General features: G+C 42.9%; 2 protein-coding genes across 12 annotated transcripts in view; one reads left to right on the forward strand and one right to left on the reverse strand.

Annotated features, from left to right (window-relative positions):
- UBAP2 (ubiquitin associated protein 2) overlaps nucleotides 1–15,921 on the reverse strand; it is a 136,228-nt gene that overhangs the window by 56,416 nt on the left and 63,891 nt on the right. For 6 of the 11 annotated variants that reach the window (XM_064641362.1, XM_064641363.1, XM_064641368.1 and 3 more), the window contains 9 exons: nucleotides 15,277–15,551; nucleotides 13,979–14,157; nucleotides 12,700–12,907; nucleotides 11,459–11,498; nucleotides 9,024–9,207; nucleotides 7,847–7,913; nucleotides 6,986–7,181; nucleotides 5,632–5,723; nucleotides 4,689–4,739 (listed from right to left, as the gene is read on the reverse strand). In XM_064641362.1, coding sequence (XP_064497432.1) covers nucleotides 4,689–4,739; nucleotides 5,632–5,723; nucleotides 6,986–7,181; nucleotides 7,847–7,913; nucleotides 9,024–9,207; nucleotides 11,459–11,498; nucleotides 12,700–12,907; nucleotides 13,979–14,157; nucleotides 15,277–15,551 — 1,292 coding nt within the window. The remainder of the gene's footprint in view (nucleotides 1–4,688; nucleotides 4,740–5,631; nucleotides 5,724–6,985; nucleotides 7,182–7,846; nucleotides 7,914–9,023; nucleotides 9,208–11,458; nucleotides 11,499–12,699; nucleotides 12,908–13,978; nucleotides 14,158–15,276; nucleotides 15,552–15,921) is intronic. The other 5 variants (XM_064641370.1, XM_064641366.1, XM_064641367.1 and 2 more) reach the window with 3 other exon arrangements.
- LOC135407247 (interferon-like) lies at nucleotides 1,494–2,263 on the forward strand. The gene has a single exon (XM_064642137.1). It carries the CDS (start codon nucleotides 1,649–1,651, stop codon nucleotides 2,261–2,263), a length of 615 nt encoding a protein of 204 aa, XP_064498207.1. The 5' UTR covers nucleotides 1,494–1,648.

Here is a 15,921-nt window from a genome sequence, read left to right on the forward strand (position 1 = left end):
CGGCACCTCTCCTTCGTGCCACCCCAATCGCTCCTACAAGGACCTTGTCAGTCACACATCCCAGGAACCTCCACCGTTCCCTCTGCCCTGCCCTCTTCTCCCTCCAACCCATAGCAGGCCAATTGAAATCCCCCAGGAGAAAGAGGCCTCAAGAGCCTGCGGCTGCTCCCATCTGCCTACACTGGCCTAAACCCACACCAGCCTCCTGCTGGGCTGGCCTCCAGCAAAAAGCCCTGCAGCCACCAAACCCTCACCCTGCCCTCCCTTCAAGCTTTACCCACCAACTATCGCATGCCTCCTCAGCCTTGCCCACACACATTTCCAGGCCCTCCACATCCTCACTGACACCGACACCGACAACCCCTCCTCATCTCCAGAACCTCTCTTTCCAAAAACCGGTAAAACTTTCCACTCCAAGGCTCCAGACACAGCAACCACACCACCAGGCCTCCACCATGCCAACGACAGCACAGCCACACCGACATGTGCGTGTCCCTAGTTCCTCTCTTCCGCCTTTCTTTCCCGTACTACCTGAGTTTGGGTAAAGCCATCGGAGCCTGCAGGATACACTTCTCTGCTCCAGGCTCAACACCACCAGCTCCCTCGGCCTTTCACCCTTTCAACAAAACTCATCTCATCCCCTCACCATCAGCTTCTTAGCCCTACGCTGCACCTGCTCCACCAGCTCCACATCTCTCCTCTAAGAAGGACACCAAACTGGACACAGTACTCCAGCTGAGCCCTCTGGGGACACCACAGTGCTCCACGGGAGGGATCTGGACATTCTAAAACGCAACGCCCTTCCTCAGCGACTTTCTCCTTTCCCACTCCAGCCACCTCCAGCACAGAGGCAGACAAAAAGCAACCAAAACCTCACTCCCAGGACACACGTGGGGCACCACAGACGGGGATCAAAACTGCCGGGAAAAGCAGCAGCAAAGCTGTTTCCTTCTTCCTCAAGCTTGCCTCCTGCCGTCTTTTCCCCTCCTCAACAACTTCACACGTGCCACCTCGGCCACCGCCATTCGCAAACACAGCCAGGGCTCCAGCACCAACACCCAGAGAAAACTCTTCCCCTTCCTTCCTCCACGCCCTCACTGCACAGGGGGATCCCCAAGCTCCAACCACTGACATCACTGCACATCCCTGCCCAACGCGAAAGGAAAACAGTGGCGAACAGGAAAACAAAGGAGAACCACAAAGGGAAAGGAAAACCAACCACAGCCACCACAAGGCCACTGCAGACGGAAAAAACTCCCCATGCACAACACGGGCCCCGCAGCTGCCCTGCAGCTGACAGGGAACCCCAAACGCCCCTCCCCGACACAGCTCACCCCAAAGCCTCTCCCCCAGGGCTTTCGCATCCTCCCATCACCCGCTACACACAACCTCCCCCACCACACCACCAACACTGCCCTCCACAACCACCGCCACCACAACAAACCACTTCCCACAGACCACCACACTCACCAGCCCCAGTTGGAAACCACGGACGGAAACTCGCCGCAATCAGAAAGCGACAAACGGAAACACAACGCCACACATAAAGCCGCACGCCCGCCACCAGCCCAAGCACACCGACCACCAACAACAACCAGCCTCACCGGCCTCCGCACCACCACCACCCAACAGCACCCACAGCCACACCATGGCTGCGCTCACCACCCCACAGCACCGCCTGGGCCACGCCGCCCCGACACTTCTGCTCCTGCTCACCGCTCTCACCGCCGCCCTCGCCTGCCAACACCTCTGGATCCACCACGACACCTTCCCTTGGGAACAACTCCAGCTCCTCGACCACATGGCTCCCAACTCAACGCACACCTGTCAACTCCAGAACCCGCCCTTCTTCCCCGACACCCTCCGACGCAACAACCTCAACCCGCAACAAGCCGTCGCCGCCGCCCTACGCATCCCACAGCACCTCTTCCACACCCTCAGCGCCAACGGCACCTCCCAGCACTGGCACACCCAGACACGACACCGCCTCCTCAACCAACTCCAGCACCACATCCACCGCCTCGAGCAATGCCGCCCCGACAACGCACGCCTCTTCAAAGGACCCCGCAACCCCCTCACCGCCATCAACAAGTACTTCAAGGACATCCACCTCTTCCTCCACGCCCACAACCACACCGCCTGCGCCTGGGACCACGTCCGCCTCGAAGCTCGCGCCTCTTTCCAACACCTCCACAACCTCACATGCACCATCCGACGACACCCCAAACACACACACACCCCCACCACCACAACACCCCTCTGACACCCACCACACGCACCCACCTCTCCCCTCCCGCCTCCCCTCGCCCCACACAACACACACCGCTCACACAACCCACCCACACCCTCCAACCCCTCACCCTCTCTTTAGACAACCTCCCCTACTTATTTGCACAAAGACTTTGATCCCTTTATTTATTGAATTATTTATCTATTTATTCACTTCTTGACGACACAACAAATAAAGACCTCTTACAAAACCCTTCCCAGTGCCTCTTGTCTCAGCAGCACGGCAACCGCCCCGCGGCATGGGGGGAAGTCACCTCCACTCAACACCTACACCGAGCCCTCAGCCAAACGGCCTTCTCACCGCTCTTCTCCCTCATGCCTCCACAAGGAGCATGTGACAGCAACCTCTTTCCAAAAACATTGCCTGGTTTTCCCACCAAGATCAGAATTATCTCTTGCATCCTTGTCTCCTCTACTCTTTCCATCTCCATCGACTGATGATTGGATCTTGAGTGCTCTTGCCAATGGAACCTGTTGGAGCACCTCCAAAGGACAGCCACAAGCACAGTTGAGTGACACAGCACTGCTCCTACATATACAAGCTGAGGGAGTTGGCATTCTTCAGCTTGCAGATGTAAAGTCTCCAGGCAGACCTTACTGCAGCCTTTTAACACTTCAAGGGAGCTTAAAAGAATGCTAGGAACAGAATCTGAAACAGCAGCTCTAGTGACAGTGAAAGGACTCTTGGGATGGACTTGCGGGCATGGAGTGAGAGGACAAGGGGAAATGTCTTTAAACTGAAAGAGAGTAGGTTTAGATGAGGCATTAGGAAGATATTATTTACTGTGAGGGTCGTTAGGCATTGGCACAGGTTACCCAGAGAATTTGTGGATGTCCCATCCCTGGACATGTTCAAGGTCAAATCAGATGAGGCTTTGAGCAACCTGGTCTAGTAGTAGGTGTCCCTTCCCATGGCCAGGGGCTTGGAGCTAGGTTACCTCTACAGTCCCTTCCAGTACAAGCCATTTTACAACTCATGCTTGGGAAGCTTTGCAGGACTGTCTCCTGTGTTAGGGACAGGTGAATTGTGTGAAGAGGAAGGAGTGGCACAGACATGTGATGAACTGACTGCAGCCCCATTCCTCATTCTGCCGCCCTGAGGAAGAAGGTAGAGAAAATCATGACTGCAACTGAGCCCAGGAAAACGTGTGGGTTGGAGGGAACGTGATTTTTAGATTGGATTTTATGATCTTCTCATTACCATATTCTGATTTGATTGCTAATGAATTAAACTAATTTCCCCAAGTCTGTTTTATCCCTGATGGTAACCAGGAAGTGATCTTTTCATCTTTATCTCACCCCACAAGCCTTTCATGACATGCTTTTCTCCCTTGACCAGCTTAGGAAAGGAGTGAAAGAGCAGCTTGATGGGCACCAGGCATCCAGCCAGTGTTAACACACTACACCATGTCTGTCCCGGCTCTGCAACTTCAAATATTTTGTATTTTTTGCCCTGAAAATAATTCCATTCATTTCAGTTTGCAGTTCTTCCAAGTAGCATGACTTGCAGAGATATTTAAAAGTCTTCATTAATGTGCTCAACTTTATGTTTTGGGTTTTTTTATTCAGGGTCTGCAGCTGGACAGAGCTTTGTCTGGGTTATCCTTGTACTCACTGTATCTGACTCTGGCTGCCCCAAACTCTACATGGAAGACCTGGTACACTGATTTGGACCTCACATTAAGGCACTTATTCAGTGATACCTCTTTTTTAGATCACCATTTGTTGCTCCACTTGTGCCTCTACAGATACACTGCATCACTTAACCATATAACTGTTCAAAGCTACATACTACCAAACTTTCTCTCCAAGATCCTTATCCTAGCTTTCTAAAAAGAAAATTCTTGACGCTCTTTTTGAATCTGTCTTCAAGCTCAGCCTGTCTCACATGCCATTTACATTCTGGATCCAGATAAGGAAGAAAACTCTGCAAACACTCCTTTCTGCAGCTCACCTGCACTTGTTGCCATGCAAAGATCTCCACCCATGAGAGCCTTGAAAATCTGTCAGATACACTTACTGTCTGCCAGTTTGTGTACCCGCTGCTGAACCTTACCTCTTGGTAAAAGAAAACATTCATGCTCACGTTTCATCTAGATTTGACAAAATGTTCTAATGTTGCTACAACAATTGGAAATTTCTCCACTCAGAAGCACAGAGCACATTCACTTTTATTTAAACATTTTGCAGATGGGACAAATGCATCATACAACAGTTGCTCTATATCCATTTACATTACCTTGCTGTAAATTTAGAAAACAAAATGTTTTTAAAAACTCAGAACAAAGAACATAAGAAAGAGCTCTTAAATACCATTAAATGAACCGATTTAAGTGGCACAAATGATCAACACTGAAGACAACTGGTTTAAAATTAAATAAACCAAGTCATTTACTCACCATTGGCAGCCTGGATTGAAGCATCTGGAGATCATCATAACCATAAATCTGCTTAAAGACAGATAAAAATACAAGATCATTATAACACTTTTCTCTGATGCTGATCAATTTGGGGCTTTGAACAGAGTTTGACTTAGGCCCATTCTATTTTAAAGGTGTACAGCTTTATGTTGCATTGTGTTAACGGGGCACTGTAGCATTTTAAGGCTAGTGGAAAACTAAGGTTAAAATTGGCTTGTCCCTCTGATGTTGTTTCCTGATGACAGCAGTCCTCTGAGGGGAGTTTGACTGTCCCATCTTCAATACAGTTTTCGCAGATGCATCATTCCTCAACCTACAAAAAATCTACAGGGCATTCAGGTTTGGGAGTAAGAGCAACAGCCCTCTTTGCTGTAATCATTACTTCAGAGAGCAGCAAGATTTAAGATTTGATGACTAGACCGCAAAGCAACCTATGGTATCCCCTCACATTCAGTGTGATATAGAAAAATTACCAGAATAAAGTTTTTGATTCAAAAAACGGATGACCAAAAATACCTCGATCCTGGTCAAACACCAAAAAATTATGTGCAATCTTTCAACTTTGCAGATAAGACACATGGCACATTTCAACCATTACTGTGGTAAATCTATTCCAATAATACTAACCTAAATGAGCCTAATTCTATTCAAAGGGACTAAAACCTGGTAACACTGAAAACCATAGCAACACATGTTTAGCTACAAGAGCAGCCAGATCAGGTCTGCACCAACAGCTCTGCAGTTTACTACCAATAGTAATCCTCTACTGAATATATTTCATATATTCTTTAGCACTTAGAACAAGAATTCCAGGTGTGACATGTGCCACCAAAAATGCCTTGGCATAGACAGTAGCAGGTCTGGAGGGCCCACTTGCGCCAAGGGTTAAGCAATTAAGGACAAAAACAATGAAACTGCTTACTGGGTAGGCAGGCAGAAGTCCTCCAGGTCCCACAATATACTGGTTATGCAACAAGGGTGGTACACCTTGGGGCAGGTTTGGGGGAGCTTTGCCTGTAGAATCAAAATACAGACATTTTAACAAGCCTTTAGAAAAGAAAAGGCTTCAGCCTTGAGACAAGATAGCTGCACAGGTTCTGGTGGCTGCACTGTCTTAGCTTGTAAAGAGCAAAACTATGCAGAAGAGTTTTGTGCTCTTTGATGAAAATGCTCAAAATAGCCTGAAGAGTTTAACCATGCATTAAGGAAGGGAAAGCACAGGCTACTTAAGACTGAAAACAGTCCCACCAGAGAAGAGCCTGATTTTGTAATTTAGTTTGTCCAAGAGGATTACAAGAATTACAGAAACTTCTCCTTTCCTCATCCTCTCCTGAAGGCAAATTTAGACATCATTTGCAATCTGAAAGAGCTAATTCTCTCCTATCATTTTCTGCTCCATCAACACATTCCCCCTTATCACCAGCAATAGACTGGAAAGCACTAAATGCTGCCAGCATACTTTCTGTGGGTGACTTACTGCAGCTGGGAATAGCAAAGAGAAGATGACTGAAATGGTTTCAGCTGCCTCCATGAAGCAGTGCTAGGAAGCAGAACAGTAAAAGAACAAAGCACTTCAGCCAGTCATCAGACACTTCATTTACAAGCTATGGAAATGAGAAATCCTTCTGTAAGTAAGCTTGATCTTAGTATTAGATCATTCACTTCCCTCCATAGGATTTCCTTTTAGCAGTTCAAGTTTATTAGGTAAGAAAGAGAATTAAGCGTTGCTTCCATATCAATGCAGGAAGCCTCCCAGCCTTCTCTCTCCATGTAACCCCCTTCTGAAGTGCTGTTTGCTCTGGAATACCCAGACACCAGATACTTTTTTCCTTTCTATAGAAGTGGCAGTAGGGATGTGACATATGATAATGAGGACACTGCAGTATATTCTGACACTGCCAAATGAATTCAAGTCACAGAGAAGACTGAAATTAAAGCTCATGTGAACTCACAGCCAAGAGCTGATCACAACTTGGAATACAAAACTGAGTGAATTTTCTAGCCCAAAACTTCCCAAGTCAGAACTGCTTTGGTGCCTATTTATAAAGCTCTTTGGGGATGGAATGTGCTATATAAATGCCACATAACACCCTAAAGAATATTTCAAATAGACAAAACCAGGCAATTTTATTTCATAAGCCAGCAAATACAGCACACTGGAAATGCTAGTCAAGAGTGTGGACTTCTTAGCGCAGTTATGGCTGGTGAGATGCTCAACTGACAGCCCTGCTGACTGAAATCCTCTGTCTATCCACGGATCTGTCAATATTGCCAACCTGAAGACACTAAGGGAGCTGCCCGTGTGGTGGCAGCTGGTATAGACACACTGGTAACGCTCAGGCCAAGGCTGTTTGTAGTGTTCATACTGCTTGCCATGCTGACAACCGAGGAGGTGGTGCTAGTGGCTGAGGTTGAAGCAGTTGAAAAGGTTGTTGAGGGTTGGAGCGAAGTTGTGTTCTCAATACTAGTGTGCTAGAAAAGAGACAAAAAGAATGAGGATCACAGAGCAAATAAACCACAGTGGAAGAGGCTGGGGGAAAAAAAAGAAAAATAAAAAAACCAACAAACTTTTAAGTAACAGCAGCACATGCAAAAGATAGGCTTTATCTATATTCCAAGCAAGCAACTAAGTTGAATGCTTGTGATTTTTTTTTTGCGATTCAAAGAAAATTATTACATGAAAGCCAAATTCCAACTGCTATATCATCACAAAATTACACCACAGTAACTCAAACATAACATATATCATTCCATCACCTGCATTTTGCCAGCTAATCTCTCAATTTTTGAGACATTTCAGATTACCGCTTCTGTGTTTGTTTTTTGGGGTTTTTTTAATAAATTTGTTACAAGACATCCTTTTTTTCTTTTATTTCATCCCCCCTTGCTGGCATGACAATTTCCTCTGCAGCTGCGTGACTGGCAAATCTCTGTGATAGCTATTCTTGATCTAATACAAATCACAAGTGGTAAAGACTTTTTTTGCCACTAGAGGGCTGGCAGTCTCTTTTCTCTGACATAAGGCTCTTGTTTCAGTTCTCAGGGTACTGGGACACACCAAACTTGAAGAGAGGGTCTCAATTATCAGATAAACTGACTATATGCCAAACAGCTGTTGAAATACAAACAGGACTTACCACATGTGATGTGCTTGAAGACAACACTGAGGCAGGGGACAGGTTGCTCTGATGATTGGAAAGGGAGCTAGAAAGAAATTGCAAAGAATTAACAAAATTAGTTTTCCTTAGAACTATTTTTAATATATATATATATGCATGTGTACATACACACATATACATACAAACACAGATTGGCAGCAGGACATCAGTTAAAGACCAAAAATTCTAGGGAAGTGTGTGAATACACATATAGTTGAACAAAAAAATTATCTGTAAGGGTGCATATATACATACACACAGAGGCATGTATATGTGTATACATATATACATATACCCTTACAGGCATTTTTCCTTTAATTATTATCCTCTTACCTTTTAATGAAAAAATTCAAGTACAGAGTCACTATTGCTAACAAGAAACACCTAAAACACCATTCATTTGTATTTTTCAATCTACTGTATCTTTAGAAAAACAACAGTTGCTTCAGGAATTATGTAGCAATGACTCTAAGACACAAAGTCCAAAATCAAAATGTTCATGCAAACACAAGTTCCGTTTCCCATTCTTTCCTTGAGCAACTGCTGTTGCCCGACATGGGGGACAGGTTTTAAGTGAGGCAGTGCTTTGGTTTGACTCACTACAGTATTTAAATTGCATAATATTAACTCAACCAATTGGAACTGCAGGGTATCTGCCCCATAACTCATCCAGAGGTCTTTAAATGTCTCCTCGAAAGGTGACTGAAACTGGTTCTTAAACATTTACACTGACAAAAGTTATACCTTACATTCCACGTCAAGAATGTGACTTACTCTATGCCACTCCACGCAGTATGCAATAAACCAAATGAACATTGAACAAAGGCAAACAAAATAAAGACATAAAACACATGTATGGTCTGATGCTCAAAAAAGGGAAATCAATGTAGCTGGCATGATTGAAGCAAACCCTTTGAAACACAAAGCTGTGTATATACCACAGAAACTTGGGACAGCAGCTGCTCTGCCATTAGGAGGCAGCCCAGAGCTCATACTTTGCAATAAGAACCAACTTGTTCTCTTCTGAAACTCTCTCCTAATTCTAGTTCACATCAGAGAAGGAGACTCTGGTGCCTGATAGTCCCATACAGAATCACCCTTACACTTGTCCTTTCCCCAAAAGCGAACCCTGTGTTTATCACAACTCCTACTGTACCTGCTTAACTGGGAGAGTGAGCTGCTGGCCAGATCACTGGACTGAGGCAAGCTGGGCAACACTGCCACGTGCTGCGGTGCTGAAGGCAGGAGCGAGGCTGTGGTGGACACCACACTGGGCAGAGAACCAGATGAGGGTAGTGAGGGAGAAGGCTCTGTCTTAGGTGCTGGAACTGATGAAGTAGCTGCAACAAGTTAAAAAGAGGCATTCAAAGAAAAATTCCAGCATACCTGACATCCCAGACTGGATTCAGGAACACAGTAGTATTCCCCCTTGGTTTATAAAAACCAGACTGTTAAGAACTGGTAACCATATCAAGCAATTTGGCTTTTAAGAAAATTTAAACAAGAACTGACTACCTTTTGTTCCTTTTAAGCTCTTTACTTACAATAGATTTACAATTTTCACTGCTACCCACATAGTAAACTAGTCGTCTTCACCTCACCTGTCACTATCTGGATTATTAGCTTTTGCTCACAAGTAATTTCTAAATTCCTTGATTTTGGTTCGGCAAACACAAGTCATTTGTGCCTTTTCAAGGCACTGTACAAATCTAGTTTTAGCTACAGCTCTGTTTCTTCATTCTAGCCCACAGCACCCTTGGTGATCGAGGCACTCAGCCACCAATAAAACTCAGAAAGCAGTTGAGCCCTGCCTTCTGCTGGGCCATGCTTTCATACCACACCAGAGACCATTCCTCAGTGGATCATCGTGACCTTGCAAGGCATGTGAAGACATTTTTAGACTGGTCACCAAAGAAAAGTCAAATACACACTTAGAACTTACACATCAGTTTGTTTAATTTATTGGTTTGATTTCCTAGCTAAATGACCCGAGTCAGGTTGCTGGGTTGCAATGCAAACAGAAATCAAGAGGTCTTTGCTTTGGCAATAAGTATGACAGAAAATTGAGTTCCAAGTGATAAACATAGTTATGAAGGCAGCAACTATGTCACCTGATACCTCCCAGCAATATTTACACTAAAAAAGGAGTAGATAACGTCTAAAACTCTCAATAGATTTAAAGCAGGGTTCCCTTTTTGAAGTTTAAGTTGATGCCCTCAATTCAAGGGATGGAATCACCATCTTAAGACCCCTTACAAGATGCCTGAACACAATGTGCAAGACAAAGAAAACCAGGAGACGAGTAGGATGTCAGAGTTATAACACATCACTCAGGCTCTGAACTAAGGGTTTATGAAACAGGAGATCTGGATATTTAGGGAGAACAACAGTTGAGAGATGAACAACTAAGAACATTATAGCAACATACAGAAGGCAAAAGTTCAGTACTTTCAATAGTTAAGAGAGAAATTCAATATCACTTGGAGGCATGAAACAGACTTAATGAAAGAAGACTGATTCCAATTTATATGCTTGAAATACAGAAAAATGCAGAAAGGTACTCAAAAGAGAACTTGCACAGGAAAAGAGACTAATAAAGCCATTACAGAACAGTTTCAAAAATATTAGGAATTCCCAGATCTTTCTTTTCTGTAGCAAAAAGACAAGTCCTGTAGTGAATTTCATAAATTGTTTATTAATTCTGTACAGGAAAGTAAGAAAGTTTTCCACTTGAAAAGTTGTCTTTATATATGTCAGTCTTTTACATGGTGACTCTTTGAACTTGGCACTAACAAAACACCATCCCACTAATGATGCACCTGAAGAGGTGTTTAAGAGGAGGTTGGACCTAAAATTGAGGTGCTGGAATTCCAAAAGATGCTAATTCACACTGCTGTCCTTGAAAACTTCCACAGAGCAGCACATAAAGGTCAGAAGAGTGAACACTATACCTAAATTATTTTAACTCCAGCAAGAGAGCTGTAGGGGTGCTACAGGTCACTACTACATTAGAAACAGGCCAAGATGGAGAAAAAGTAACACCCGTACCAGAGTCAGTACTGAGGTACTGTTTCAAGGCATCCAGGTACCAGCCGAGGGAATGTGTCCTTCACCCTTATCGCCCATGGGCTTCTAACAGGGCATGGGTGGCACCATACCCAGTGAGAGGCACACTCAAAGAACGTGATTTTGTTTCATTACAGCTAAATACTAGTCACAGCTTCCCAACTGAGAACTGGGAGAACTGCTAAGAAATTTTATATTAATTTTTAATTTCGTATTTTTATTTTAAATTAAATAATTTCTGGCAGCCAAATTCAAAAGAAAAAGCAGCAGCAAAGCAACTTCTCTAATTCTGAGGCTGGTTAGGTTTGTAGATTTAATAGAGCTGCTTTCATACTTCAATTTTAGTCAAGAAGCAAGCAGTATATCCTGTGCAAGCACAAAATAAACTCAAATAGGTCAACCATAAATTAGTCATGGAGAACAATATAAAACCTTAAGCCTGATGTCACTGCTACACCTGTGTACCCAGCAAGTAGTAATGAAAGATCAGAAAGTACTATGCACAACCAAGCTTTGTAAACTTACTGTCAAGAGTTGCCTGTGTTCTAACACTGCTGTGCCCGTTCTGTAAGCAAAGGAGAAACAAATGAATAAATCATCTTAGAGGTACATTCCATTTTCAGACTGAATCACACATCCAACATGCTTCATGCAAAATTCTATATTCATTCTAAATTGAACAACAAGGCAGAAAATTAAATTTTTATTGCCTTTAACAAAACCACATAATAAAGTTGTCTCAAGTGCAAGGTGTCCTCAACACACAGAATCCCATCCACTGCCCATAATGCACCCATCAGCAGCAGACCTTCCCATGTACTGTATATGACATAAACTTCAGGTTCACACCAATATGAAAGAAAGAATTGCATTAACATATAGGAAATGGTTGTGCTTTTGATCTAATGCAACTCACAATTTTAACTATCCAAGTTACACAGAGACGCCAATTTTTTTCCATTGAAAGATAAGACTTGAGAAGCACCAGTTGTTTTTTGGGTAACGCTGGAGTACAGAAGTGGATAGTCTATGCTTGATCCTCACCAGTACATACGAGCTAGTGCAGAAGACAAGTGTGACTGAGCCAACACATAACAAAGGCCAGAAGTAAATAAACTTACAAACTCTCACAAGTTGCTTAAACATTTAATAAATTAAGTCCTCTTAAAACAAACCTACATTCCATATTCATAGAGAGTAGATGTTTTTGAATCTCCCAAGAGAGATTCCCTCTGTCCTGTATTAGACCTCTCCTTATGCTTATTAAAATAACACATGTAATTAAATCCCACTGGTGTTCAAATCCAACAGAAAAGTAATGCTGGAGGGGCCAAAAAAAGTTTGGGATCCATTTGATAGGTGCCATACAAAGTTAATAAATAATACACCTTTGGATAGAAATAGTCAAGTTATGGCAAAATACCATGACTAATATTTACGTAGAAATAGTTCTGCTTTTAAAAGCTAAGCTTTAGGGAAGGAAACTCAAATAGAACCTTATGTGTTAATTAAAAAAAAAAAAAAAAAGGTCAAAAGAAAATTTAAGATGCCAAAAGCCACAAAATCCGAGGCTCTTATACCCCAAACACAGTATTGCCAAAACCAACTACACACTAGGAGAAGCAAAAACAAGTAAGTGGTTGGGCTCGGGAAACCAAAAATACCACTTGGCTTGGTTAAGACATTAACACACCAGTGTAATGCAAGCCTAACACAGATAAGAACATTTCCCCTTTTTCAAGACATTATTTCTGAACTGGACTCACCGTAACTGCCACAGGAGTTGGTTCTGACGGAGCCATGGAGCTTTGGTACGCTATCCTACCATGCACAGAAGTCTGGTCATAGGAGGAAGTTGTTACTGGGCTAGTGCTCTGGGATGAGCAGGTCAGATTGGAAGAGCTGATGGCAGAGGTTGTGTAGGTGGACTCCTGTACTGTATTGGATATTGGCAAAGAGGTATTCAAAGGATCACTGGAAAAAGTAAAAATTATTTATCATCTTGGTAAGTATCTCAAATACCCTCGTGAAAGTATCAGCTCCTACACAGTTATCCAGAACTACCTTAGACATGCAGACAAATCTACATTATTTATACTAGACAATGTAATAATTTTTTTAGAATTGTGTAATATTGCTTTGGTCCCTGCTAATCACTGCTTCAAAACATTAGCTACACTAAGCACCTCCTCATTCCAGCCCAACCAAAACAAGATTTTACACATAAGCACTTTTGGTCATGTTATTTCCACTTTCTCAAAATATAAATTAATATTCATAATCTCTCTTTTTTAAACAAGCAGATCAATGAAGTCTGGTATATAATGAGAAACACACAGTCTCTTTACATTAGAATTCTAATGTTGGAGATAGAATTATGCAAAGAGAAAAAAATACTTAAAAATATGCAGGAATGTTTTAGTTTCCAAATAGTTTAAATCATGTATAAAACTAGAAACTAATGTGAAATTTTATTTTTATTAATATTTCTGAACTAACTTCAGGAAGCTTTTAACTGATGCCAATTTTTGAATAGGGATGAAAAAATGGGTTACTGGCACGTTGGCACTCATCATTGGCTATTTTAGCATTTCAATAAGAGCTGTGGCATACTGACAGACTGGCTTCTTTTCTGATCCCATAGGAGCATCAGATCTGTAATCTGATGCCAATCTACTGATACACCTATATGGTACAAAGGTCAATTCTCCTGGATCAAACAGAGAAAAATGTGGGTTGTGAGGAACAAACCCTCAAACAAATCTGAAAATCAGAGAAACTAAACATGAGAAAGCATTTCTATAAAGAGTAGCTTATTATAAGGTTATTTATATTCATGTCATCTCCATCTTCACATCCACCCAATCCAGGGAGATTTTGATTATCACTAGAGAAGAAATTTCTCATTTTAAGATGCAATCCACAGAAAACACTCAGCATTACAATTCATCATATTTTCCCCTCCCATTACATTGTAACCATGTCTTGATGTTTTTGGCACAAACTTGACCCCCTCGAGAAGACAAATGCAGGAGGGGAACTCACACATACTTCACAGATTTTGAGTATAAGCTATTGTTGGTCGCCTGGTTGGTATTCTCACTGCTTGAAGTTGATCCAAACTCTGGGAGTGTAGGCTCTGATCCAAACTCAAGAGCTCCAAACTGAACATTTAACCCTGTCACATCTGCTGATCCAGGCATCTCCACTGCAGAGGCAGGAATCTTAAAGGAAGAAAAAAAGCCATGATACCTTTGCATGCACTGTCTCATTTAATAATATCAGTAACTGACACCCTCTCCTCTCTTTAGCTACAGTCTTTTCAGTTACTGCCTCAGCCTATGCTGCTAACTAAAACAGTTTATACTACATAAAGTAACTACATCCCTGCAACCTGGAATTAATTCATTGATTCTGCCCTCATCTGGAGCTGAAAGAGTAAATCATACTATTCTATAGTATGTAAGTGTCATCTGTGTACATCCCTCCCCCTCAGACAATATTCATATTGTGGCTATTAAGTCAATCTAAAAATCACTCAGTCATTTTCCACACAGAGCAAAACAGATGTATGCTTGGAAAAGACATCACCACTCTATTTTGCATGTAATGACTTAGGATTTCCTGCTTTATAAACATATAATATACCAAGGTCTTTGCTCTCCTTTTCCCCAGCAATTTATATACAAAATATACTGAACAGAATCATAGTATCACTTACATTGGAAAAGACAATCATTAAGATCGAGTCCAACTACTTAACCCAGCACTGCCAAGTCCTAAACCATGTACCTAAGCAGGACACCTTCACATCTTTTAAACACTTCCAGGGATGGTGACTCCACCACTTCCCTGTAGAGCCTATGCCAGTGCTTGACAATCCTCTCAGTGATGACATTTTTCCTAATATCCAATCTCAACCTCCCCTGGGGCAACTTGAGGACATTTCTTCTTGTCCTATCACTTACTACTTGGGAGAAAAGACCAACTCCCACCTGGCTACAACCTCCTTTCAGGCAATTGTAGAGAGCTATAAGGTCCCCCCTGAGCCTCCTTTTCTCCAGGATAAACACCTCCAGCTTCACCAGCTGCTCCTTGTAGGATTTGTGCTCAAGACTCTTCCCCAGCTCCATTGCCCTCCCTCTGGACTCACTGCAGCACCTCAACGTCTTTCTTGTCATGAGGGGCCCAGAACTGAAAACAGCACTCAAGGTGTGGCCTCACCAGTGCCCAGTACACGTGACAGTCACTGCCCTGGTCCTGCTGCCCACACTTGTATTGCTAATACAAATTCTTCTATGTTTTTATATTTACTAAGCACAAGTCACCATCCAATTACCCACCTTAGATGCTGGAGTTATCCTCCGTTTTGGTGGTTTTATCTGTTTCTGCTGGGTTTGATGGACAGTCACTGCCTGGTTATCCATAGATATAGTGGGAAGCTGCAATATTTTGCTAACAGCTGTAGAGGTGTCTACTGGTGATGTCTCTCGGAGTTTTACCTGGGAGGAGGAGGACTCCAGCCCAGGAGGAGGAACAGGAACCACCTGTATTTGTTGTTGCTGTCGCTGGGTCAGCTGGCTCAGAACTGGGGATGGTTCAGGCTGGGATTTAAAGTCTGGTCAGTGTTGGGAAAAAGAAATATCAAAATTAAAGCACCGAACTCTGCTCTTCACTGTTCTACTCTTTATGGAAGAATCTGGGTGACCTGACATGCTCAACAGTTACGATTTTATAGCATGTGCAAGTCTCTTTCAGAGATCACACAATTTTCACATTGAACATTACCACTGTAACTATAACAACAACGCTTGATATCCTCTACTCTAAATAAACAGCTGTGGGCAAGTATTATTTAGTTTTCCCCAAAAAATATGAAAACAAACCTATCTACACAATCCTCAAAAACTGTTATGGATTATTTTAATCAAACACTGCAAGTTTCACTGTAATTAACTGTGCTGATAAAATTGATTACTTCCAAGAGG

Source organism: Pseudopipra pipra, chromosome Z (assembly GCF_036250125.1).
Source record: "Pseudopipra pipra isolate bDixPip1 chromosome Z, bDixPip1.hap1, whole genome shotgun sequence".
Lineage (NCBI taxonomy): Eukaryota > Metazoa > Chordata > Aves > Passeriformes > Pipridae > Pseudopipra > Pseudopipra pipra.

What these genes read in the sequence shown, in the direction of transcription:
- LOC135407247 (XM_064642137.1), top strand. Translation starts at nt 1,649, where the DNA reads ATGGCTGCGCTCACCACCCCACAGCACCGCCTGGGCCACGCCGCCCCG.